At 37.0% G+C, this 26995-nt stretch overlaps 1 protein-coding gene across 8 annotated transcripts in view; it reads right to left on the bottom strand.

Moving 5' to 3' along the window:
• The window catches only part of pclob (piccolo presynaptic cytomatrix protein b), a 69384-nt gene that overhangs the window by 5929 nt on the left and 36460 nt on the right, over window positions 1-26995 (bottom strand). For 3 of the 8 annotated variants that reach the window (XM_047822561.1, XM_047822562.1, XM_047822565.1), the window contains 18 exons: window positions 20278-26959; window positions 18233-19947; window positions 15601-17749; window positions 12952-12978; window positions 11405-11493; window positions 10109-10184; window positions 9867-9992; window positions 8373-8481; window positions 8144-8211; window positions 7540-7748; window positions 6711-6761; window positions 6356-6486; window positions 4881-4907; window positions 3392-3485; window positions 2604-2675; window positions 2045-2327; window positions 1760-1954; window positions 24-129 (listed from right to left, as the gene is read on the bottom strand). In XM_047822561.1, the coding sequence (XP_047678517.1) occupies window positions 24-129; window positions 1760-1954; window positions 2045-2327; window positions 2604-2675; window positions 3392-3485; window positions 4881-4907; window positions 6356-6486; window positions 6711-6761; window positions 7540-7748; window positions 8144-8211; window positions 8373-8481; window positions 9867-9992; window positions 10109-10184; window positions 11405-11493; window positions 12952-12978; window positions 15601-17749; window positions 18233-19947; window positions 20278-26959 (12209 nt within the window). The remainder of the gene's footprint in view (window positions 1-23; window positions 130-1759; window positions 1955-2044; window positions 2328-2603; window positions 2676-3391; window positions 3486-4880; window positions 4908-6355; window positions 6487-6710; window positions 6762-7539; window positions 7749-8143; window positions 8212-8372; window positions 8482-9866; window positions 9993-10108; window positions 10185-11404; window positions 11494-12951; window positions 12979-15600; window positions 17750-18232; window positions 19948-20277; window positions 26960-26995) is intronic. The other 5 variants (XM_047822564.1, XM_047822567.1, XM_047822566.1 and 2 more) reach the window with 4 other exon arrangements.

Genomic DNA, 26995 nt, shown 5'->3' with positions numbered 1-26995 from the left:
ACAAGTTGAAAGAGTGCACTCACAGCTGAGGCACCTGAAAGATAGCACTGTCCACTGTATTAGTGCCATTGCCATCCTCGCTGTCCAGGGTGTACCCATCTCCATCATTTTGCATGTGTCCTGATCTGTCTGTAAATATGAAGGTACAGCAAGAGGAAATGAAAAAGAGATATTACAGCAAAGATAGAGATAAATATCAATTAGCAAAGCTCTAAGTGTAAGTAATAAATCCATTCACTATGCAACTAATGCTGTGGCACAAGGGATGAAAGGGATGGAAATATAACTGTCTTTAATTATTTTCTTTTAGTTATCAAGACCAATATTAACAACCTTTCGGGTTTTAAAAACATTTTTAGATTTTAGGTTTTTTTTTTTTATATCTTCATACTATACTTTTCCTGTTGGGATTTTGTGGGCTACAGAGGAGACATGTGCCTCACCTCCTCAATAGATCTCCTCCCTTGATGCTGAGCTGATTTGACACATGAGCACTCATTGGCTGATGGAGCTGGACTTTTCCACAGAGACTGTGGTTACTCTCACATGAAACCAGCTTATGACTTTTGCACACCACAATCATGGTAACAAAAATATGGGTTCAGCCTAGGTAAAGGTGTGATTGGCATGAAATATTTAGGAAGAGAGGAACTGTCATGCTCTGTCAAAAAAACGTACATGAAATTTAAAGTCCTACTGAAAATATTCTATATTGCAAATTGCTACATTGGAATACTGGACATTTTAATATGAAGTAACTGAATGTGTGTAGGATTAAAGGAAATACTTCTACAGGTAACAAATGCTCACATGTTCCTAATTCATAATAGATTTATTATATGTAGATCTGTGTATCTGAGGAGTTCATCCTTATCTGGAAGTATTTCATGGTTGACTCATTGTCATATTTTTTTTGATTACTGTGAAGTGGGAGAGCTTGACAGATATTTTAATCTGAAATACTGAAATATTACAGCTTTTTTTTTCTTTTTATTTAATTTTGTTTCAGAGCATTTCAAAGATAAAGAATTAGCATAAAGACCACAGGTTATGAATTGAACAAGTGATTGCAATTTTTATGCTGCACTGTATTTCTTTGCCTACTATGCTTTATATAACACCTTTTTTCCTTAAATAAAGGTTAAATACAAAGCTGTGCGAATGTTTTCACACCCATTTAACTTTTAGATCCTGCAGCATTTCAACTTGGAATTGAAATGCATCTAATTGCTATTTTTTTCATTTCAAGGTTAAAAAAAAAACCAACAAAACATTTTTATTGTAAAACAAAGGTTCAGTAGACATTTTGTATGCATGCAGTACATCCCCCTTGACCAAAGTTTAACCATGTTAGAATGTGTCTTACCCAGTTATTAGCTTTTGGTGAACATTTTCTTTGTTTATTTAGGATTAAATAATGTTGTAAACCATATACATGTGTATCACTTCAATATTAAAGGCAATATTGCAGAGGGTCATGGCATATGATCCTAATTATGTCAATACAGGAGTCACCACAAAATGTGGAAAGTTTAATAGCGTGAATTCTTATGCCAGGCACTGTATTTTATTTTCTATCAACCACAGGAGTTTGATAGATAGTTATTAATTATTTATCTGGTTAGGGAAATAAAGAAAAAAAAATGATTACACACAAGGAAAGTCATGAGAGACAGCGACAGAAAGACAGGGAGGGTGTGAGAACATGCAGAAAGACAGAGAGATAAGCTGTGCACTCATGTGTAAAGGGAAAGGTTACTTGGCTGGAGGCGGGCTTGCTGGACTGCGGCCTCGGCAGCAGCGATGGCATTCCCAGCATCCTCGAGGTGAGCCTGAGTAACACTGCTCTTGCTCTGACTGCGAGAGGGGCCATGTGAACGCAGATGACTCTCAGATGAGGATTTTGAGCTGCCTGGGCTACTATGGGATTTCTCAATAGTGGGGACCTGAGTATCTAAAGGCATAAATATTTTATCTTGTAATTATGCTCCTGCTAATTCACTAAAGAATACTTTATTTTAGAGATGTACACTATGTAGACTACCTTTAGCAGGGTCAGGGAAGATTCCATGACTTCTGCTCTTGATCACAGAGGTTTTGGGGGATTGTTCGCTGCTTGGTTGGCCTCCTGTACCCCCAGGTCCACCTGATCCTCCAGGGCCTCCCTGACCTCCATTGCCTCCTTGGCCTCCTTGGCCACCGGATCCTCCGCCTCCTCCATGTGGTAGCTGTCCCTTTCCATGGTGGATGCTTTCACTTTGTTCCTTTAAAGGGTGCCAGCGAGGCATGTTGTCCAACTGAGCAGTGTTGGACAGATCTATAAGCACCTGTAACACATAAGGCACACTTCTTTTAGCATAAAGTGCAAAGCAGTAAGTCTGCTATTTATGTCTCTAATCTTAGTATGATTATGATTATGTTTTTTATAAATATACTTATTTCCATTTGTATAAGCTTATATTCTTATTCTTCTATGATCTAAAGGTCTAAAGACTATTGAAAGCTGTTCAACATGTTCTAGAAAAAATGTATTCAATTCTCACACTGTAAAAAAAAAAAGGGTTTTGACACATCAAATCAGGATGTTAACAAGCAACACTCACCTCTCCCAAGAAATCATTGGAGGAATATTTGGCATAGTCCCACACTGTCACCTCGAGGGTTTTTCTTTTCAGCTGAAAGTTAAAACAAATCACATATTAAATTAGTCACAAGGCTTATGCCTCCCCAAGTACAATAACACAAGAAAACTAACTCCAAACTCGAGCAGAAAACTCAAGATCTAAGTGTACATCAGAGACATCAGTGTTGTCACACAGTCCCAAAATCTCTTGCTGACTACTACGGCCTTAAATATCTGTTTAGTTTGTTCACTGCTGCGGCTTGTTCGGTCCGTTCTGTCTACCTTTCCAAGCCTTTTACTTGGAAAATCGACTTTTGATTTGTTTTCCTTTTGGATATTTCCTTCGTGTCAGCACTGTGTTTTAGATACAGTACATCTTCTGTGTAACTGACAATAAGGATTGTCTTGACCTGTTTTTAAACATATTATCTCTAATAAATGATCCACTAATCTGTGTTTCTTTTACTCTCACCAAGACAAATGTATATCTGCAGAGTTTCTTTACCTACAATCATTACCCAATAAAACTAAATAAAGCTGTCGTGCTGTCACGCTTGTCAGATTTCAGCTACACTCTCATGTTTTTTTTTATGTATGTGTGAGCAAATTTATATTCGTATCTGAGTCATTCTCCTTCCAATTAACTTTATAGAAAATGTCTTCGTAAACAACTTCCCCAAGAGTTTATAAAAGAGAAAACAGTGGTATAAGATCTGACAGTATTGTTCAAAATGAACCTTCTCCAAGAAACCACATCATAATATTTACCTGCTCAAGGTGAATGTTCTTATAGATGACAGTCTGGTTCCACTCAGGGTTCTGGGTCTTCTGCACATATTTAGTTCTTCTTTTATTTTCAGCACTGTTAAATCATTATAAACAGAGATACAGATTATAAGATACAAGAGAAGACAAAATAACTGTGCAAATTACAGTTTCGTTTAAATTCAATATGAAAACTAGAGCTTATATACATACATACATACATAAATAATAACGCCTAACCAATTACTGTAGAATGTTCTACACCATTTCTAAAGATTGTCCTCATTTAAAGATCAAAATGAATGCAAATTATAAAAAAAACTTTTACTTCAAAGAAAGCCATACTGATTACTATACTGTATGGATCGCAGATGATGTGAATGACATTGAGTTTACATGAAATTATGCTTGCACATACATGTAGAACCTCTGAATCATTAACACTGCATGACTTACATAAGTATAGAATAGGAAAATGAGCATCTGTTATAAGCCACTATGATGTTGGTTAATAGTTTACATTAAAGTTTCCTTAACTCACATTATTTAACACACAAGTTGTCAGAAACGAACCATGAACTTCACTTTCCCCTTAATTAATGTTCATCATTGTTAACTGCTAGTTTTTTTTTTTTTTTTTAAGAATTTATTATACTGTATTTAAAACCAGAGGTTCATCAAGTTATCAACATCTGCTATATTTCGATTTTTGCTAATTAGTGAGGTGGTATTTTTCTCATTGTTTGAGTAAACATTAAAGATACACGAGTTAAATAGCACTGGCTAATCGTGTCATCATTGATATGCTGCTATAAGCTGCTATAACTAATTTGAAGTACCACTATAAATGGATAAACTGTAAGGCAATATTTTGGAAATGGATTTAAAATGGTAATTGTTGTTATCAAGAAAATAGAACACTTTGTGTCATGCTGTTGTTGGATAATAATTGACTTTGTTGATGTGCTAATAATGCATTTGATACAATATCAAAAGCATCACTAAACCTTAGTATAGGTGACGGTCACCCCAATAGGGTGTGCTGACCGTCACCTATACTAAGTTTTAGTGATGCTGAAGTTCATAGTTTAATAATGTTAACTAATCCAATATAAATTTTATTTAAGGACTATTGGACTTTTACATTAAACCTCATCTCTGTGTCAATCATCAGTGTGTGTGTGTGTGTGTGTGTGTGTGTGTGTGTGTGTGTGTGTGTGTGTGTGTGTGTGTGTGTGTGTGTGTGTGTGTGTGTTAGTTTTAATAGCCAGCGTATTTAGCTTATGATGAAAAATTATGTAGCTTTTAGTCCCAATGGACAGAGGTAGAGATGTTGAGGTAGCTTTGATGACACATTTCTGACACCACACAACGGCAAGCTCACCAGTCACCACTCAGATGAACCACAGTTCAGTAATGAACACGAGACAAAAACAGACATATAAGGAGGAAGGAAAGCAAATGAAAGGAAGGAGGAGGAGCACCACACTACCTTGCGTTCTGGACAACCATGACTTGTCTGAACCAATCCAGAGATTGTTAGGAATGCAACAGCGGACAAACAAACAGAAAACAGTCAGAGAATTCCAGAAAAAAGAAAAGGGGAGAGGAAAACAAATGTACTGTACAGAAGAAACTGCAGCATGAACAATCCTGGGTATATTGTTTATCGGGAAAACAACACCTAAGAGAGTGTATATAGGCCAGCTCCTAGTATAAGCCAGAGGAGTGTCCAGTCAGGTAATGCAGCATAATCTCATAAACACTCCAGAGATATGGCCATTAGGAGATAGTAGATATATCATTATATACCTGACACCGGAGAAAGCCATATTGATTTTGCTGTTTGTTGACTCCATACGCATCAAGCTGAGATGCTGAGGCTCAGAGATTTAACAGCGTTAACCATGTGCAGATTGGATGACTTTTTTAATAGTTCAGAGGGCATCGTGCTAAATCATTAAGTGTACACGCAGTGTTTCAGCGATTGCACCTCACTCAGTTTATTGCACACTAATTACGCTTTTTATCAATCTGAGAATGTGCATCAATGTGTCATGGCATTTAGGTTTATTTATTTATTTGTTTATGTATTTATTTATTTATTATTATATTTTTTCTTAATAAAAGAGGATTAACCTCAGGTCCTAAAGGGCACACAGTATACAGACATCTGTATTTTCTTTCTTCTACTTTCATTTCTATAGGCTTTCGATAATGGGCAATTCAATTGAATAAGATGTTGTAAATGGGGTAGAATTTAAAACTCTGCACTCACCTATCAAGAGTGGAGTCTGAGCAGCCAACACAATTTTATATAATGGGCCACATAACGTTTAGTCTTATGCTAAGTGGGCTGCAAACTTTAACTCCTTAATCCACAAATAGAAATAAATAATAATCTATATGACCAACAAAACTGAAAAACAGACCAAAATTCACTAACAAAAACCCAAATTGTCCAAATGATAGCTTTACCATATAAACTTGGAGGGTTCTATAAGTATTCACCCCCCATGATTTAGACTTACAGTATGTCATAAATCTAAATAGCATAGCACACGATATTAAAGTTATTTTATAAAAACATTCTATATGTTGTATCTATAATTGTATACATATTTTATAAATGTATTATTAAATATATTTCCTATTTTTCATAATGGTGAATGAATAATTATTCAACCATGTATGAGAAAGAAATTGATAAAATATATTGAAAATCAGCAGGGTAGGAGGAAATTGAAAAAAAAAATTGACAACACAAACACAAGTACACAAAAACAATTATAGACAGATACATCATTGAAGTAATAATACGCATACAACAGAAAAGTTTGACACACAGAGACACATAAAACAGACCCCTCTCTCTCTCTCTCTCTCTCTCTCTCTCTCTCTCTCTCTCTCTCTCTCTCTCTCTCTCTCTCTCTCATTTCAGTCTCTTATATACACCCACACACTCACCCTCTTCCTGGCAGAAGATACACCTTAACAAAAGGGTCTGAATATCCATTGTTGTCTCTGGGTGCAAGGTTTCGGGCTTGTAGAATGTGGACGATCAAGTTACCCATATTCTTGTCATAATTGATTTGTAGCTGTGGGGAAAAAATATGATCCTCCATATCATATTGCACCTCATAAATGTAGTTATGTTAAAGGCCATGTGCATGCACTTATTGTTATTTCAATTCACCTTGTATGATTAAAAATAACAAAATGATAGAAGCATTCGTCATTTCTGATTCTGTGTCCCGAATAGACTTCTATGCATTTAACATGACTCCAGCATGAGACCAAACATTAGCATAGACAGACTTACCTGTATTTCACCAGTAATGGGATGTGGTTGTGGTTTTACCCCATCACCTGACTGTAATAAACAAACAAATATTATGTAATGTCTGTAGTGAAGATAGACAAGCAATTTGTAACATGATCTATCTGTAGACTGTAATGAAGCAGGCTATCTACAGATTCTCAAAAACATATCAAATGATGTTTAACTATCTTTCAACAGCATGTTATAAAATATATCTCTCGAGACAACATGAAACTGTGATAGGCCTAGGGGCATACATAGTGCAAGTTGATAGTAAATATCAATTTATCATATTAGTTGCTTATCTGGATTTTGGAGTTTATGTGAACTTTCACAATTTTTTTTTCACAATATTTGAATATTCCCAAATATAGACTGTGTATAGTTTAGGCATTAAAGTTCAGCAACTATTGGATGTTTAGGATGTTTAGGCAGGATGTTTACAATTAATTTTGATCAATTTTAAGATGGTCCCTTGAATGAAATGATAGATCTATCTCTCTGTATATCCACATACCTACCTGTCAATCTGGCTTCCCACCTACAGACCAATCTGTCTGTCTGTCTACTTATTTTCCCATCTATCTACCTGCCTTACTGTCTGTGTACATATCTGTCTATCTGTCTTTCTACATACCTATTTCTCTACCTGCTTACCTGCTTGCTTTTTGCTTGTCTGCCTGTGTACCTACATCCCTACATACCCACCTATCATCCTGTCTGTTTGTTTTCTGTCTACCTTCCTATCTACACAATTCCTTAACTACCTGTCTGACAGGCTTTTTGTCTGTCTGTCTACCTATCACTCTGTTTGCACACACTTGTTTACCTTGTTGTGCCGTTTCTTGCTGACAGAGGGTGATCCTGGCTGTCCAGGGCTGGGAACTCCACTGGAGGCAGTGGATGCTGTCGCTGAGTGAAGATGTCCTGCTTTATCTAGCACAGTCAGTACAGAGGAAGGAGCCTGTTGCTGAGAGACCTTTTGCAGCTCTGCAGCCAGCTGCTTAGGATCTACACCTGGAGAACGCTGATGCTCAGCTGCAACACACACACACACACACACACACACACACACACACACACACACACACACACACACACACACACACACACACACACACACACACACACACAAACAATTCTGTATATCAGCAAAGACAGGCCTAGAGTTTATCTTCTTCTGAACGTATTATCAGTAAACTGATATGCAGCCCTGTATTTTATTGCAGCAGGTGCAATGACAACGACAGGGGAAATAGCTTTTGAGATAAACAACAGATGCTGTAGTAATCTGAATGTAGATCATGGCTCAAATATTATCTAAAATACTGAATAACTATGTGCAGTGAATAGAAAATGACAATGCATTTTTTCTGAATGCTGCATGGAGAAAAACAAGATACTGTATCTACATTCAGTATAAAGATACTTACCAACTTTTAGCTGAGACTGCAGCTCTAGATACCTGGGACTGTCTGAGTCTGAGCGCATATTCAGATCTCTATACAACAGTGACACGAATCATTTTCTTACATTCATGTTATTTATTTGCACATTTTAAAGATTTAATATTCTTAAAAAAAAATGAAATGGGCATTTGTAAAAAAAAAAAAAATATCAGTATTGGATAATTGATATACATATAAAAAAAAAAAAACTTACAGGCGCAAACATATCTCTACCTCCCCACTCTGGTGACCCACAATGCTCTGCACTTCTTCATAGGTTTTTCCCATCAGAGGTATTCCATTCCACTCCAGGACCTGCATTCCTGTAATGCACACAATATGCCGACCAGAAAAAGTATTGGGGGAAAAAAAACAAAAACATCTTTAAGGCCAGACTGACACACATTGTTGGTGTAAAACATTAATCTTAAACAATTTTTAAAACTTGTCTATAAAAAATGTCTATTTTCATTGGTTCTAGAAACTCCTATTCTTCAAATGAGTTTTTTTTTTCTTCAAACTCTGTGGCCATCAGTTATAAAACATCTTTGAGACTGCTGAAACTTTGTAATTAACGACTCAAACCATACGCACAATAAATTAAGTAAACAAATCTTTATAAGTGCAGGATTAGAAGAAACACACACACACACACACACACACACACACACACACACACACACACACACACACACACACACACACACACAATGCATTCATTTTAAATGAGCTTTCTTGAAACACGCCACTCAGTAAGTGAAAATTGTCTGCCAAGAAAGAACAAAAAGAAATAAATGAGGGGAAGAGGTCCAGCTTAGAAAACAGCACTGCAAACCCACTCTCAAGGCCAACTTCTCAGCACTTACAGAAATGAAAAATGCGGTTGCTCATATAGGCCCTTTGCTTATGATACTCTTCCACAGCTGAATAAGAGAATAACATCATTCAAAAATATATACATATATACATATATAAGCGCTAGTGTTCTATAGTGGAGTAAGTTTCCGAAGTGGATGAAAACAATCAATTTTGTATTGCTACTTTGATAGTACTATGAATAAGCTCTATCTTGCATTCTGGTTTGTCACACTTTAACAGGGCAGATGACATTTAAGGCAAACATCAGAGGCCCTAAGCACAAAATTTCTAACATCCATTTCAAACAAAATAAACATGAAAATGCCTGACATTACAGCACACACAGTATGCAGTAGTGTAAGTATTTTTTTTTACATCATATTGTGCTGTTATACCTATTTATTGGTATAATTGTCAATCAAACCAAATGTGTTTAATCAGTGCCTCAATATAACTAGGTTTAATTAACGTCAGCAAAATGTGTTATATCAGTGGACGGTTCAGAAATGAAATAGGGTTTCTGTAAATGGACAGATTATAACAGCATATGTTATTGAATAAACACAACACAACTTTTACTTAATATTATTCAACTTATATAAATAGCAAGAATCGGCAAATTTTATTTCACAATAATAATCAGCGTTCAGAACAAAATTCCTTGGTGGTGGTTTTGTTTTTATTTGGTATGTCCTATTCAGAATGATGAAAAAGAACTTTGCCACAGCAAAGGCTGACAACGTACAACCTTGTCTCCAAAATGATAAGCCCAAGCAGGTTCACTGTCATTTGAAGTATGAAGAAATAGCTATCAACAAACAGAATTGTATCAGGATTGTTATAACCTTACCTTCTATGACCTTTCCTGACAGTTCAGCAGTGCCTGCGGGTGCCAGGTTAGCAATATACGCCCCAATCTCTCCATTAGTACCTGGAATCTCTTTCCCTCCCACCACACGTATGCCAAAACCACCCCCTGAAAACAAGGGATGTTGGCTGTCATTTGTCAGAGAATAAAATTTTACTTTTTATATTATGAGATCAGTCAGTTAATAGTGAATGATGATTGTAGCTCATAAAAAATAAAAATACCCGAAACACTGTAGTCCTTGGGGTCTCTCTGTAGTTTAATGCGAGTGTAGGGGAAATTATAATGCATAGCTTTCACCTGCAAGACATCATACAAAATTTTGATTGTTGTTCAGGATTAATATCAGAAAACATTTTACAGCTAGGAAATACTGTGTATTACATTGAGCCTAAAATATTAAGACAATTGTAATAAAATGTCTTTGTGCCATGCTTCATGTGTCCTGTTTCACTTCATGGAAATGTTTTCTGGCTCATTATTAAAGAATACAAAATCTATACATCTGTAGTTGCATTAAAGTATGAACAATTATCAAGATATTTCAAGGGTTTTATGTTTTTGTAAGCACCAAACTTTTGGGCTTTTCACTAAGGGACTACAGGGACACATTAATGTACTGTATAGCATTTATTTATGCTATTTCAAGGTAATCAGCCAGCTTCAGAATGCCTATTATCTTTCTGCACCTGTTCTCATTAATACTTAATAATAGAAATTGCAGAAGGAGTTGAATGATTAGCTAGTCTGCTGTGATGAATGACTGCATCTAGTTAAGACCTTTGTTGCAGGTTCTATATGACAGAATGCACATATACAGTATCAAGAACAAGTCCAGTAACTTTAGCAAAGTCTATGGCTGGGTTTGTAATGCATCGACTCACATCCACACACATATATATAGGAGAACTCATCCATTCGGGTGTATAAAGTTTGGACATCAACACAAACCCATCAACACAAATAGCTGAGAAATAAAGTACGTTCTCCACTACTTTAGGATATTATAAAAATCTCATGACCCCTATGCTCTGTGTAATGGTACAGTCCAACATCAGCAACATCCCTTATGACCTTCTAACGTGACTGACTTCTGTAGGCTGTTAGGAGTCTGTTAAGCATCCTGGTTTAGGATGATAATAATTTTTTAAAAAATCTTGTGAGGATCATTTTTGCTAGATGAATAGTAAGAATTTTATCCAGCTTTTTGGGTAGAAAATCTGTAAAACGTATTAACGTCAGGAATGTTATTATACAGTATAGGAATGCTCATTTTATTGAAGCATGCTAGTAAGACTGATCTACTGGACTGTAACTGTTGGTCTAGCTGGGCATTTTTTTATTTCTTTTTTTTTAGTAGGTCTGTATTTAACAATGTAGATCTTGTGTCTTTACTATTGTTCGCCTGAAGCGAAATTCTACTTTCAGTCATTTAAATGTACATTTAATTAGCAGTCAAAAGAGCAATAAAAGTTAATCCGACATTGTAAATGAAACTGTTTATGATTTTGACATTTCACCTGTCTTTTATCTTGTCCTGGCTTTGATCCACTGTGTCCCTCACGTGGTTTATCAAACCAGTCAGTCTCTTCATACTGCAGGTGGTAGGCTTCAGGGGGAACAGGGAAGAAGGAGCAATGATTGTAGTATCATACTATTTAAACTAGATAATGTGTCCCATTCTACCACCCTTTTCCCAAAATACTAGCCATTAGGAGATAGTTTTAATGGATGTAAGTCATATACAGAGCTTAACTTTACAAGCTGAAAGGAAACACTGTGGGTTAATGATTGCTCAAATGTGCTGACCTTAGTGGAAATAGTTATGGGAAGTAGAGTGGGGCTTAAGACTGCAGGACTGAGACAAAGACAAAGGGTTTTATGGACTGGACATGCATGTTTAGTCATGCAAACCATATCCCACACAATGGGCTTGTCCACACATCGTGCACTGATAGTGGGACAAAGAGCCACTGCTGGTTCAAACCACAGCAGCCATACAGTACACACAAGATGAGATGGCTTACCTACATTTCTCTAGACCAGCACTTAATAACAATTGATAAGATACTGAAAAAACCTCAGCACTGTGAGCTGCTTATTACTGTACAATAAAGAACAAAACATTAAATAGCATTAGTGCCCTTCATGACCTAGCTTACATAAAACCCACCTTATAGCTGCTTTTATACTTTTAATCACAGTTTAGATGCAAACACTAGAATAGACCTATATAGAAATGTATTTCTTTTTTGATAATCCTAAAATATTATTACCTGAGAGATATTTAATAATAACTATTGATACATTGCTATACATCTTTCAAACAATACATTGTCTGTCGTGGTTTATTGTTTTAGAATTATTAAATGTTTAAAAGTTGATCTTGTATATTGATGAATTAATTTGGACCTAACTGAAATTCTACACTATAAGAAATCCACCCTGTGATAGTTGTAAACATATAATCATTCTAATCAGTAATAGAATAAGTATAATATTTTATAAAATATTCAAGTTCAAATGTGTGAGAAATCAAAAAAATTCTCATCTGTTTATGCTGCAAATTTGAAGAAATTGAAGGCTAATTTATAATTGTGGCGATATAAATATTGATGTGTAAAGCATTTAAATTAAATTTTAAAAAGACTATGTTTTAAATAACAGCTTTTTATTTATTTTATTCATTTTTTTACAGTACATTGTAGTTTTGAGTAGAGTCTAATGTCCTCTTCCATGAAAAACACACTTGTGAGGATACATCAAATATGGTATGAATTTATGATCATATAATGGACCGAACTGAGACCTCAACACATAGAGATCTAGCATTCCAACATGCCATTGCCATGGCACAACACATATGTAAGAATATTGATATGTATGTGTCTTCAATGATATGACTGGTTCATGTCAGAGGTACCTAGTGCAGTATATGAACATGAATACCAGGATGGGGCTGAGGTGTACCACAGAGATATGCCCATTATCCAAGACTATGACACATATGAAAAGATTTGATTTATGCTTAATGGGTTTTTTAATGTCATTATGCAATAACTCTCACCTTCTACTTTCCAGCTAGGACAACCTGCTGTAACACAAGCATTGCAATTCAGTGGATACAGAAACAAAAATACTAGGAAAGAGCTTTTAGAAAAAAATGCTACTGTAAATTGATATTCTATTTCTGTTCCATTGTAAAAATCTAGACTGGTGAAAATATAGCATAAGCATAGTAAACTGTTAATTAATTCTATTTGATATTAACTCTGTCAGTGATTTGTATTATTATAAATGTCCCCAACACTAACAATTACTTTTTCATGAATACTAAAATGTGAGTAGAATGGCAAATTGTGCTATTATAAAGAAATTCAACTACTTTTGGTTATAATGAGGATTCCTCGTACAGTTTGGATTGCAACGTTTTAGTGATTATATCAATTTTATAATCATTCTATAGTACTGTAATAACCCACTCAGGACAGCTGCATTGTTTCAAAACACCAAAAATGAAAAGCATAAGAAAATTAGCACTAGAAACTCCTTTTAAGCTAATTATTATAATAACTAGACATTTACTGTAAGATAAAGTTTAAGTAGTTGTTTAGTTGCTCTCACAGTCATGTGATCAAAAGTAATATTTGTAATATGAATTTATTCTGATATATCCACTAATTGTATTAAAATTGTTTTTTTTTTTAAGGTAAAAAAAAATGTTTATTGTATTATAAAATATTGGGTGGGCCTTGGATAATTACCATTTAGTAAGCAAACTTTATTAGTATTTCTAAAGATTTTGCAGTTTTATATTTTTACTGTGTCAGTTGCTTGTGTCATAATTACTTCTGTGCACCATCAAGGGCTATTTAATCCTGCTGACCACAAACATATTTATTGTCTTACATGCTGCTTCTAGTAATGAAAAAGTATTTTGCTACTGGTTGTGAATACATAAACTCCAACAAATATATTACAATCACAGCATGAGCACAGCAATAATACTAAATAAGAGATTCATGGTTCATTATACATAAGATTACAATCACAGGATCAAAGTGAACACAAGAGATGTGCTTTGTTTATATGCAATCAAATGAACTCTTTTCATTCCCAATCCAGTTCATACAGTTTTATTTATAGACATCACTATTATATTTTGGTGGTAGATATATCAATCTATTTGCCAACCCTAACTCATTTTAATTTACCTCATGTAAATGTCTATATTTATTTTTACTTACCTTTATGGTGTTTATTCACCTTTGACATTCTAATGTTCTGTACACATCAACTGGCTGATTCACAAATAGGTTGTTTGTTCTTATGCATTTTAAATAAAAATATAGTAATATTCAGATAGCTGTATTTAATTAATGTTTGGGAAAAGTCAAGGGTTAAATTGGGCTGAGCACCAATGATCACATCTTCATTTTGGTTTAGGTAATGGACAAGCAAACCTGAGCTATGGTAATATAATAACTAATACTAACTACATTTTATAATAATAATATTAATATTAATAATAATAATAATAATAATAATAATAAGAAGAAGAAGAAGAAGAAGAAGAAGAAGAAGAAGAAGAAGAAAAAGAAGAAGAAGAATAGGAATAATAATAGTAATAATGTCTGACACCCAGTTGTATTGTGATATAAATAAATTAAATAAAGTAACTTAATATTAAAGTAGTTGTGACAAATCTTAGCATTAGATTATATGTTTTAGTTAAAGTGTAAACATTTCTGAAATTAGCCACACACTGCCTTGATATGAGAAGAGATTCCTCAACCTTGGTTTAAACTATATCCGTTGGAATATTACTGTAGATTAAGCATAAAAAGGATTCAGGAAACCAGATTAAAAACAATGTATGACAGAGCCAGGTGAAGACAATAATCAAATGTATGTTAGTTTAGGGATTTTAGAGGAAGGAATGTTGTGCTCCAGAACATTTTGTTTTGGTACATCATCTTGGTAATATCTTAGGTTATCACTGAGCCAAGTGCTTATCAATGAAATAAATAATTTTTAATTTTTATGAGATGTAATATGTTTTGATTTCTTATAAGGCTACATATAGTAACATGCTTGAATAATATTGACTAAGGCACACCAATAAATAATCTGAATAAATCCTTTATCCAGTGTGAGCCACTTTAACAATGCACTATAAGACATTTCCACTAAACAAAAACACCAGTTGCCACCATTTAAATGAATTTAATAAAATATATACATTTCACATATGTAACATATTACATATTGGGATAAAGCCAGATGTCCCAAACTTTAAGATTCTATACTCTAGTATTTATATTTTTCATTACAGTACAATAATGTAAAACTGCACTATATGTAATATTTATGTTTTTATACCTCACAAATTCATGATCTATGGAGGCACCTGGTATATAGTAAAAGAAAAGAAAATAAGCATGCAAATGAACCGCAACAAAGACTGAGTATTCAGTGCAAAAATGAATACATTACATTTTAATATATTATTTGTAAGTGAAAGAAAAGTAGACAATGGTAAAGTATATCTTTGAAATGTAGAGCAATGTACTAAATATATAGTACACAATAATGCCAGAAATATGAAGATATGAAACAAAATGATCAAACAAAATGAACACATATAGAAAAATATTTTAACCATGCAATTATTAACACATTTTTCAATGCATTTAAAGTTGCATAGCAAATTTACCTTCACTGTCTGACATAGCTCCCTGTAGGTCATCCATAATGATGGCTATATCCCTATCATAGCCACGAGTTCGTGATTCTTCTCTCATATGTTGTTGCACCTCTGGCAAGGAGTGACTGGAACCAAACTGGTCCCGAGAATCAGCAGAGATTGGTGGAAGTGGACCTGCAGATGCCCTTGCCATACCCATGGGTTGCCCAACTGGGCTCAGTGGGCTCTCTTCTTCTGAGTTCTGTGCCACAATGGGAATTCTGCCTCTGCTTTGGCTAATAGGTAAACTTGTTGGTTTTACCCTTGCTATGCCAAATTGGGACTCTATACCTTCACCCTCAGATTTTAACCTAAGTGAAGAGCTGGAAAGGTCTCTTTTGATGGATAAGTCAAGTCCATATACAGAGGAAGGCCTGGAAGAAGGTCTTGACTGTGTGCCACTTGGATAAGTGGCATCCTCTTGGACAGATGACCTCAAGTTTGGGCCAAGGTTGAGAGAGTGAGCAAGATTCAGTGAGTGAGACAGGTTGGAACTAAGCGTGGAGCCCAGATATTTCTGCTGCTCAGCTAGGTTCTTCCTCAGGCCAAACGTGATCTCATCCTGAAGCAGCCGTGCCCTGCTGGACAGCCCTCCCATTGCCGAGCCAGTGGAAGATAAATAACTGCTGTAATCAGGCTCTAGGTCCCGGCTCTCTTGTATAGGGGAAAACTTTGTAATTTTAGGATCAATTAGTGTTCTTTTGTTCTTTAACTGTTTCTGGTAAAGGACTGAGGCTGAAAGCTGTTTTGCAGCTTGCTTTTCAAGTGTAAGCCTTCCAATACTATATTTTTCAGATTTAGGAAAATGTCTAAAACTCTCAGTGTGTAGGTAGTGAGGAAGACCTGTGAGTTGTTCCAGACTGTCTGCTCCCCTCCGGAACTCTTGTTTGATTTGCTGCTTTAGCAGCTTTAACTCATATGGCTCCTCCATTGAGTCCTCCTCTGGCTTACCATATGAATGTAACCTTGAGGAGGCCTGGAGTGGCCCAATGAAGTCAGACACATCTGTTGTTCGACGTACATCAGCAACACAAAGTAGCCGATCAGTTTTGCTGATATCCTTATCAGGGACATTAAAGCTTTGGCCCAATCCTCTAGAACCCTTAGTGAGCTCACCTATGTCATCAATCATGACATAGTTTCTAACATTGTGATGGTCAATGTCAGTATAGAAGGACTCTGCTGAAATGCTGGACATTGGACTGCTGGCCATACTTCCCCTTTCCTCAAGCCCAATTCTCAGATCAAGGTTATTGTATTTATTTGCAAGATGTGAGACCCCATAGGCACTCTCTGTAGATGTGGGGGCAATTAGGAGAGGCTGATTCCGTATAACCTCATAATTAGTGGTTATCTTTGGCTCCAAGTCAGACAAAGTAGTTTGACGGGTTTTCTGTTGCATTAGAAGTAGCTGGGAGGCATGATCAAAACCAGCTTGTTGTGATTGCTGGCTAAGTGTGGGGACTGAAGAGTACATCGATTGGGTCTGATAGGGAGACACCTGTTGATGATAAAGTGATGGTTGTTGGTACAGAGTTTGCTGGGAATAGTGACTTGGGGAATCACTCTGTGAGGCATACTGGTAGTGCGAGTATGCAAGTTGTGCATACTGAGAATCAGCTTCGGACTGTGGTGGAATAAACTGGTTAAATTCTGACTGAGGTGCTGTCCTTGGTCGTTCAAGTCCGTGAGCATTACTTCGTGTCTCTCTGTTGTTACTAACCTCACTATCAGACATATAGTCACGCTCTTCTGCCACGCCCTGTAAATATGCCCTCTCCCTCTTCTCTCTTTCTTTTAATAAAGCCTCCTTCCTTCTATTAATTCCCATTTCAAGATATCTTAGCTTGGCATCTATCTCTTTCTCTTCCTCATCCAGTTCTGCTTGCTTCTTGCGGAGTTTAGAAGACTCTCTCTCGACCAAATCCAACTCTTTGTCAATATCTTGAAGAATTTTTGCTCTAGCCATGGTAGTATTTCGACATATTCTTCTACGGGATGAGCCAGTACTGTATCCCAAATGTCCAACAACAGTGTCTTCATCTGGTGGTGGATGAGGAAGGGTACGCTTTATTTTTTTGTGGGTTCCCACTGGAGTACTGCTCTGTGAACCTTTGCTCTGGAGATTAAAACACAATTAATGCTTTTATTTATATATCATCAAACATACTTAGAATGTTTTACGTAAGACTCCCATTGGTAACAGCCATTTGCATAGAAACATGACAAGTGTATAATGAAACCATTATATCAATACAGTCTACACACCCGAGTTAAAATTTTAGGTTTTTTAGTTTTTAGTTCAGAATAACTAATCACATTCAAACTCTTAACTGTTATCTTTTAAAATGTGTGTGTGTGTGTGTGTGTGTGTGTGTGTGTGTGTGTGTGTGTGTGTGTGTGTGTGTGTGTGTGTGTGTGTGTGTGTGAAAAGTCTACACACCCATACCCAAAACTGCAGGTTTTTTAGCAACTAAATAAAGGAATAATGATAGAGAAAAAAGAACACACACACACACACACACACACACACACACACACACACACACACACACACACACACACACACACACACATTTGTACATATAAATACAGTACTTACCAAACAGGCATCTGAGTACTGGTACATGATTCTGTCATCAGTTGTGGGACTCAGAGACTTGGGATCTGACAGAGATCGTTGCGAGGCCTTTAGTGATCTTGGGCTACTTGGCTGTCTTGGTGGTTCAGCTGTTAACATTTTCTGATTTCCTTTTCCAGGAGACACAGGAGAAACTGGGGAGTACAATACCTTTGGAGATTTTGGTACTGAAGAAATGCTAATTCCATCTGCTTTTAGATGAGTGTTGACACCAACTTCGATAGGAGTCGAATGTTTCTTATCTCTGTCTGATGTAAAATCTGAGTCACTCTCTATTTCTCCTCCTCTGTGCAGGTCAAATGTAGTATCAACTTGAGCTCGAACGGGGGACCTCTTTAGAGTGCCAGAATGATCTGTCTGAACTGAGATTTCAGCCACAGTTTGGATTGCAATGCTGGATACTTTGGAGCCTTTGAGCCTTTCTCCATCTGTATATCTGCTTGAGCGAGACCTTCGCCTGCTTCTGACAGGGACGTCCCATTCTTCCTGATCCTCATCGTCAGTTTGCACACAGCTATCCACACTTTTCCTACCTCTCCTTCTTCTTCCAGGGTAGGTCCTTTCTAAACCTTCCTCATCATCTGTATGAACAAAATTACTGCTTATTTTCTTACTACTTAAGCCTACATTTTGCCCAGGTACTTGCTTGGTTATTTCATGAAGCTTTTCTGAATCCTGTTTTTTTTCCTCTGTTTTTTTAAGATCATCTTCTGATTTAGGTATGTTCAGACTATGATACAAATTACCAGATGGCGTTCTGTGCCAGTCTTGGCTAGCTGATGAGACAGTGACTTTTGATAAAATGTTGTCATCCTTCACTGGCCAGTACTGCCCATTATCTCCTCTGCAGTACTTGGAATCCAGAATAATACCCGAACTAGTGGTTTGTGATATGCCATCAAAACCATATGGATATATTTTCTGTTCTTGTAGCTGTTGCTGTAGTTGCTGCTGTAGCAGTTGGATTTGCTCAAGCTGTATTTGCTGCTGAGCAAAGGTCTCCTGTTGAAGAATGAAATGAGCCTTGCGCTCCTGTTCTTGCTGCATTAGGAGCTGTTGTTTTATGCTCTGGAGTTCCTCTAATTCTTTCTGAACAATGAACTGTTCTTGCTCACGATAACGTTGTATCTCCTGTCTTTCCCATTCAAGCTCTTCAGCTAAGCAGATCTGCTTCAGTTTCTCTAATTGCAAAAACTCATGTTCAGCTTGGTATTGCTGACTCTTGCTGTCATCAAAGGTAGGAAAATTTGGGGAGACAAGAGCATCCAGAGAGGCTGCAATGACCTCAAGAGTAGCATCAGAGTATAGTTCTGGGAAGGCTGATATTGAGGGAATCAGGTTAGTGATGGCAGAGGGCAATATATCCTTGGATGGGTCAGTTTCTAAATATATTGACCGGTTGCATTCAGTGGAATTCATTATATCATAGGGTGAAGCCTTGTTCTGTGTTGATGGCTCAGTTTTGGTGGTCAGATTGTCACATGTTGTACTAAATATTGAGCCTGGCTGAGTGGTAATTGCAAATGAGGATGAAATAGGTGAAGCCACAGATGAATACACAACTCCCTTTTGTGATTTTAAAGTATTATTTCTTGAGGATATTCCTTGGGGAGAGTGAGTGGTGCTTATCTCAGAAAATGGTAGTGTGCCTTTCGTTGAATAGTCCACAGCTTCATCTGTAGTGGTTGGAAATGTACACTTTAGTTCAATAAATTTACTAGTCTCACCTTGAATATATATTATAAGATTATAGAGTTTCTGTGAAAATGACTACAAGGAGAAAACCAGAGAGCATGCATAAGTCACACTTGTCATACTAGCATGATGCAAAGCCAAAACACTGAGGGAGAACACGAAGGCACATGCATGCATCTGTATAAAAAAAGAAAAAGAACAAATGAATGAAAATAATCAGAGCCTGTTCAAATATTTAAACAACTCAAAAAAAAAGGAAACATGACACAAAAATTAAAAATACCATAATACACATGCAGTGTAATACTGACCTCTTTGCATTTTTGCTGATGTCAAATCGATTGCCCCATTTGGCGCATCATATTGGCTGACAAGTCCATTTTTTGTGGCCAAATCAGTCTGTTCACCATTACAGCCAAACCCTAAAGTTTTTGTATTACTAAGATCCTCAAGTCCAAGGGTTGTGACATGATGTTGATCATAATTAATTAAGCCAGCCGTTTTATCTGTTGTGGTCACTGGAGGCTGTGTTCTGCAGCTTCCTGTGAATGGAAGTCTATAGAGGATGTCACAGCACACTGTTCGCCTCCCTGCTGTCAGATCTACAGGTGCCACATCTTCTTCAACCACACTTGTAACCACCCCAGTAGATGCAGTAATAGCCAACATAGTTCGCTTTGGCTTTGATATTGTAAGATCAATAGCTCCACCTGCAGAAGGCCCAATACGAATAGGTACAGTGGAAGGTGTGCAGACTATTGGGGCCATTGTTACTGATAAAGGTGAAAGTGCTGTGGTTTCTGCAAGCCCACATGATAGGTTAATAGGAATCTCTGTATTGGTAGTTGGTTTTGGTTGTGAATTCACTGGTCTGTAAACTATTTGTGCCAGGGGTTCAAATGGTTTGTACGTTTTAAGTGGTACAGACATAGAAGTAACACTTTGTAAATCGGGGTGTGTGTCAATTGTTATGTTCTTGTTGCATGTGAATGCTGAGGTGCAGGTAACAACAGTGATACTGTTTGTCACAACAGAGACTGTTGTAGCTGGAATTGTCTCAGCACTTAGGTTTACAATTTCTGGCTGTACAGCAGTAATCTGTCGACTGCTTGATTTGTTTAAGAAAGACTGCAGATTTGACTCAGGGGCTGTTAGATCCATTCCCTTGTCAGTATTTGAAAAACTGACCTTTAATGTTGTGAGATCTATAACATCATCAATGCAATGTGTTTTTCCACTTGGTTTAGGTGCTGCTTGTCTGCAGTAAGGATCTGAAATGGGTTCTAGCGGTATTCTTTCTTGCACCACTGATACTGTAGTAGTTCTTTGGACTTCAGTTGTGACAACTTGTGCCAAAAGATTAGGTAATGCAAATCGGTGTTGTTCATTCGCTGAAACTGTAGAGAACAGTTGGCTCATAGACAAGACTTTATCAGTGCCTCTTATTTCTTGATTCTCAACTGATTTTTTTAACTGAGCAAATGTTACTGGTGCAGTTGGTATATATGCTGATGTAGACATTGATGGTACCATTTGTTCTGATTCAAAAAATACGTGGTGCTGTTGAATCTGGTCAGACGGTTGTCCATTTGTTGATTTTGCCTCTTCCTTAGTTTCCAATAGATGTACTCCCAGATTATCTGTGGTTAATTGCAATTCTGTTGTTGTTATTGGAGCAGCATAACCTGGATGAATCGTTTGCCTCTCATGTCCTTGCATGATATCATGTGAAGCTGAAGGTTCTCTTGAAGATGCCGAGGTAATGCCTATTGAAAAAGCTGCTGATGTTGACTCAACAGGTATTTCTTGTATTAGTAGTGATTTAGGTACCAATGACTGAGAATTGGCTTGTGGGCCTGAAGGATAAGTGGCATATTCTTCTGCAACTGAGCTCAAAACATTACTTGTTTTAGGTTCTATGGTCATTGCTGGAATTTCAGAGACAACTGATACTGTATGCAATGTATCTGGTGATGTTACAGGAATCACTATGTCTGAGTAAATTGATTTTTCCTCAAAAATTACATTTTTGATTGGTACTACAGGATCTGTCTCTGTCTGAGGCAAAAAAGCAGGGCTTGGTGCTAGTGAATATGGTACTGCAACTGTACTTGTTATGGGTGCTGAGATCACGGTAGACACAGAATTTATTTTTGGTTCTATAGTAACGTCTGGAATTTTAGCTACAACTGTTGATGTTACAGTGGGTATGGAAACTACTGTTGGTGAAGAATATATTGTTGTGCACACAGGTGGTACTGAGTAGATGGCTTTTTGCTCATACATTTCCTTTTTCATTGGTTGTATTTCTATGTCTATTCCAGGAACAAAGGCAATACTTGTTGCTACTGAGTGTGGTACTGGAATTGCACTTGCTGGAGCATCTATCAGATCTGTTGTTGAAATCATAGTAGATGCACAAGTTATTGCTTTCTTATTTGTATCATCTGTGGCAAAATCCCTACTTTGTCCGGGAATAAATGGTGTTGTCAAAACAGGGGCAGATACTAATGTTGGAAAAGTATCCACTCTATGTTGTGAAATCATGGTAATTGGTGCACATACCACAGGTGGCGTAAACACTGTTGAGTCTATTGCAAGGCCCTGCTGCTTAGAAGTTGGTAGAGTCTGTCTATGTATTGGAGCCTGAGTTGTAATACCTTCCACTGGTGATCCTGGTTCTGACGGCAATGTTATAACTACATATGTCTCAAGAGTTTTAGCAAATCTAGGTGATAAGGGAGATTTTGGAGATGAAATACTGTGTTTGATGTCGGTGGGGGCAGTCAAGGACAGTGTAAGGGCCTTGGGAGGTTCTCTTGTTCTTGGTAAAGTTGCAGCATGGCCAACAGCAGATTTGGAAATCACTGATGGCTTTACACTTTCTATAGATTTATGACTGAACACTAGGCCACCAGGTAGGGTAAATGGCTTTGGTGGGACTGGGGGAGGTGACTTGTGTATGGTGGTTGCAATTTGTTTTTCTGATGCCCTAGGTACTTGGCTGGCTATACTTTTGACAGATTCAATAGTAGTGGGTACCACTGACTGTTGGTTAAAAGGTGTATTAGATAAACTATCAAGTAGTAGGGCTGGTGGCGAAGCTGCAGGTGGGGGTGGAAATTCAATGACTGGCTTATCTGCTCTTTCTCTTGAGATAGTGACATGAGGTTCAAGTTGAGATGACACAAAAGCTAAGTCACTAGGCAAGCTAACTTTTAGTCCCACAAGAGGAGAAACATCTGAACTGATAACAGGCGATACACTTACAACAACAGGCAGACTTCTAACTTGTTGAACAGAAGTTTCCATTGTGTTAGTAATGATATCATGTGTTTGATCTTTTATCATAGGTATGCTTTCAACACTTGGCACAACAAAATTAGTACCTTGTACTGTCTGCATACCAGGAGTCACAATCTGAGACTCATCTTCAACAAGTTGAAAACTTTGTGTCTTTATGTTTGAGTCCATAACTTTTGATTTAGTTGGTTGAGAAGACACATTTACAAAATCTACGGCTGAATTTATGGATGGAAAAAGCTTTGTGTCAGCATGCTCTACTGACTGGCAGGTTTGTGAAACTGCAACAGGGAGATCATGAGCTGCTGTTCCTTCCACAAGTGATTTATCTTTATCTACAGAAGTAATAGGAATTTTAATAGCTGGACTCATAGCTGTGTTATCTGCAAAAGGAATATTAGGCAAAGCATGTGGGTGTTGAGTACTTGGTTTTGTTGACTCTGAACAAATATAGCTCGGTTCCACCAATGAGGAAGGAAGACATGGTGCAAAAGATATGCTCTGGACTGTAGTTAGAGTGTCTGTTAAGCAGCATGTTGATACTGCAGTTGGGGCATAAGCATGGCCTTCATATATGCTTGAGGTACTGGTTAAAGCTGGAGTCTGTGCTAGAGTTGACATCATACCAGTACTATGATTTAGATACTTTGAAGTTGAAGACATTATCTCTGGTATTTCAACAATACATGGAAGAGGTTCTGGAACAATGGCAGGTGTATGTTCTCTACCAGTATATCTTGGAGTGGGATCTAAAGATGGTACTTGAATTGGACACTCTGGTGTAGGAAACATAATCTCAGGCACAAAAGGAATTGAAGTAGCACATGAAATTGGGGCTTGTGACACAAAAGCTGGTGCAATTGTGGAATCTGAAATTAAAGGAACTGTAGCTAATACTGTGGTTTGACTCATTACTTTACTTGAGACAGGAAATGTAATTTGCTCATGTGTGGACATTGAAGTTACTGTAGATGTTGACAGAATAGTAGAATTATCAACAATATTTGTTGGTGTCATCTGTAAAAATGTATTGAGCTGTGATACTTCATCATCTATTGTAACAATAATTGTATCTGTGGTATTTTCTGAGGTGAAAAATTGTTCTGAGTTTAGTGGTGGGTTAGAAATTAAAACATCAGCTGGTTTAGGTGCTTGTATGGTCACTGATGAATCTGAAAGAGCAGATTCTTCTGTGGACACAACTAGTGTTGGTTTTGAAGCTAGTGGTGGTTTAGTAGCAGGCATCCCTGGTAGACTTGGAGCTGTTGAGACAGATGCAGTAACTTGGGAAAAGCATACAAATTCTTCATTAGAAATGCCACTTAAAGAGGCAGATTGCACCCTAGGTGCTGCTTTTAAGTCTGTCGTTGAAATTATAACTTGTGCACAATCAGATTCAAGAGTTTTTGGACTTTCAATACCACATATTTTTGGTGGAATTGAATCTTGCTCTGCAGTCTGATCTATAAGGCATGATGAAAGTGATAAATCTAAAGATGTACTTGGTGGTGACAAAGGAGATGATTGTGAATCCCAAGAAGCAAAGGACACATGTTCAAATGGTGATTTTGACAGTGGAACTTCAGACACAACAGATGTAGGGTCAGATTCTATTGACTGTGCCTCCACTGATTCTATAAATTCAAAATCTCCCTCTGATCTGTCATCACACTGAGCAATACCATTTACTACTTTCTGATGTTCTTGCATGATGCCTTCTTCGTCGTCAGCCTCCTCTTCACCAGATGAACACTGAGTAATTTTTAAGTCAGGAATAGGATAGAGAACATTTTTAACAGACTGATCTTGTGGAGGTGTCGCCTCAGGTCTGTAAGGCTCCATAGTACACTCAATAGGTTCAGGTGCAAATTCGTTCTTGTCATTATCCTCTTCCCCACTTGAGGGAATTTGTATTACTTCAGCAGAATCGTCTAAAGGCTCAGATAAAGACAAAGGAGATACTGGTGATAGAGGGGTTGATTGTGAAGGACTTGTTCCTGGTGTCATAATTTCTTTTTCCCTGTTCAGCAGCTCATCATTTGCTGTTTCAGCATACCACTGCCAATTTTCATCTTGGCTTTGTGTAAACTCATAGTTTTCTGACATATTCACATAACAAGTATCAGTTACAGTGGTATTTCTGTAAGGAACTGATTTTTTTACCTGTGTATTTTCGATTGTTTGATCTTTTAGCATGAGTTCTCTATTTTTCCGCATCTCCTCATAGGCCTCCTCTGGTGTTCTAAGCTTTCGTATTGTTTCTGGAACGGACACATTTGTCAAATACTCATCTAGAGTAGTATTTTCATCAATTGCTCTAGCCTGTGCTGGTTCTTCCACTAGTGACTCGTAAAGATAGTCCTCAATCAGCATGCCTCCATACAGTGGTTCAATGTCAGGTGGAGTGATTTTCTTTGTCATAGCCTTGAGTTCTTGGGCTCTCTGCATCATTTCTTCATATGCCTCATCTGCACTTTTCAACTGTTTCTCACCAACATCATGCATTGCATCCATTAGTAACAGATGTTGGCTAACAACATTTTCTTGTTCTGACTCTGTACTTGGTGATATGTTTGAGTAAGAAAATGTATCATAGGTTTTTATTTCTGAAACCGGCAATAATTCATCAGTTTGATATATGCACTCGATCTCAGAGTGATTAACTGGTGGATGATCTAGCAATTTGTCTTTTTCTCTACTGGACTTTTTGTGAGACTTTTTGAACTGCTTATGGTCAGTTTCAGTCTGTATTTCCTGTTCTATAATTTCTCCTTCTTCCAAAATCTCTTCATCTTCAGAAGAGTCTACTATAGTTTGAAGGGGTTGACCTTGCCTATGCTTAACTTTCCGTTGCTGCTTGCCCTCTAAATTCTCCTTCTTGAGACACAGACTGCTATCACTTTCTTCACCAAGTGAGGACAGTGATGTAGGTGATGTTGTTCCTGATGTGATGTGAGATCCTTGGACACTGGATGATCCAGCATCTTTAGATATATCTTCAGCTATACTGTCGTCTTCTGAAATCTGACTAACAGGAACATTTTGTTGTACAGAAATGATGCTGGTGCTGTTAGGGTCTGTGATTTCTTCTCTTTCATTATCATTCAGGAGAACTGTTTTATAGACAGAACTGGCCTCCATTACTTGGCCTTCTTGTTCTTGAGACAAGTGACAACTATCCGCACTTTCATCAAGCACATTTATGGTCCCTTCAGCTTCATGGTCAGTACCTTCATTATCTGCATCACTGATGTTTCCTATGATCTGTTTTGTGATAAGAGGTTGATGATGAGTTGGTGACGAATCCTTATCGGCACTTGTTTGCTTTATCTGTGTCTGTATGAACTCTTCCTCTCCAGAATCAGAATAATGCGTTGTACATACTCTTTCTTTAATATGAGCTAGTTCTTCTGCAGTTTCCTTAAAAAGAGATTTGCTAGCTCTCTGAATCTCTTTAAGCTCTTCCTCAGATGAACTGTATGATTCAGGTGAAACTGGAAATAAATTATATCCATGTGGGCCTTTTTTATCAACTTCCAAGTTATCTGTCTTATCCTCTGCCTCTGATACTGATACTGCTATGTTTTCTGGTTCACTGGTTGTAGTAGGAGTAATCTTTAACTGAATTAGTGGACCTTCATTATAAATAAGTTTATCTTGAAATGCAGAATCTTCTTCAAGTTTTGCTGCCTGTAAAAAAAAAATTGTGTTAGGTAATAAATTGTA

Source organism: Tachysurus fulvidraco, chromosome 13 (genome assembly GCF_022655615.1).
Source record: "Tachysurus fulvidraco isolate hzauxx_2018 chromosome 13, HZAU_PFXX_2.0, whole genome shotgun sequence".
In the NCBI taxonomy this organism is placed as follows: domain Eukaryota; kingdom Metazoa; phylum Chordata; class Actinopteri; order Siluriformes; family Bagridae; genus Tachysurus; species Tachysurus fulvidraco.
Note: the sequence above shows the minus strand (reverse complement) of the source record. Positions and strands in the feature narration are given on the sequence as shown.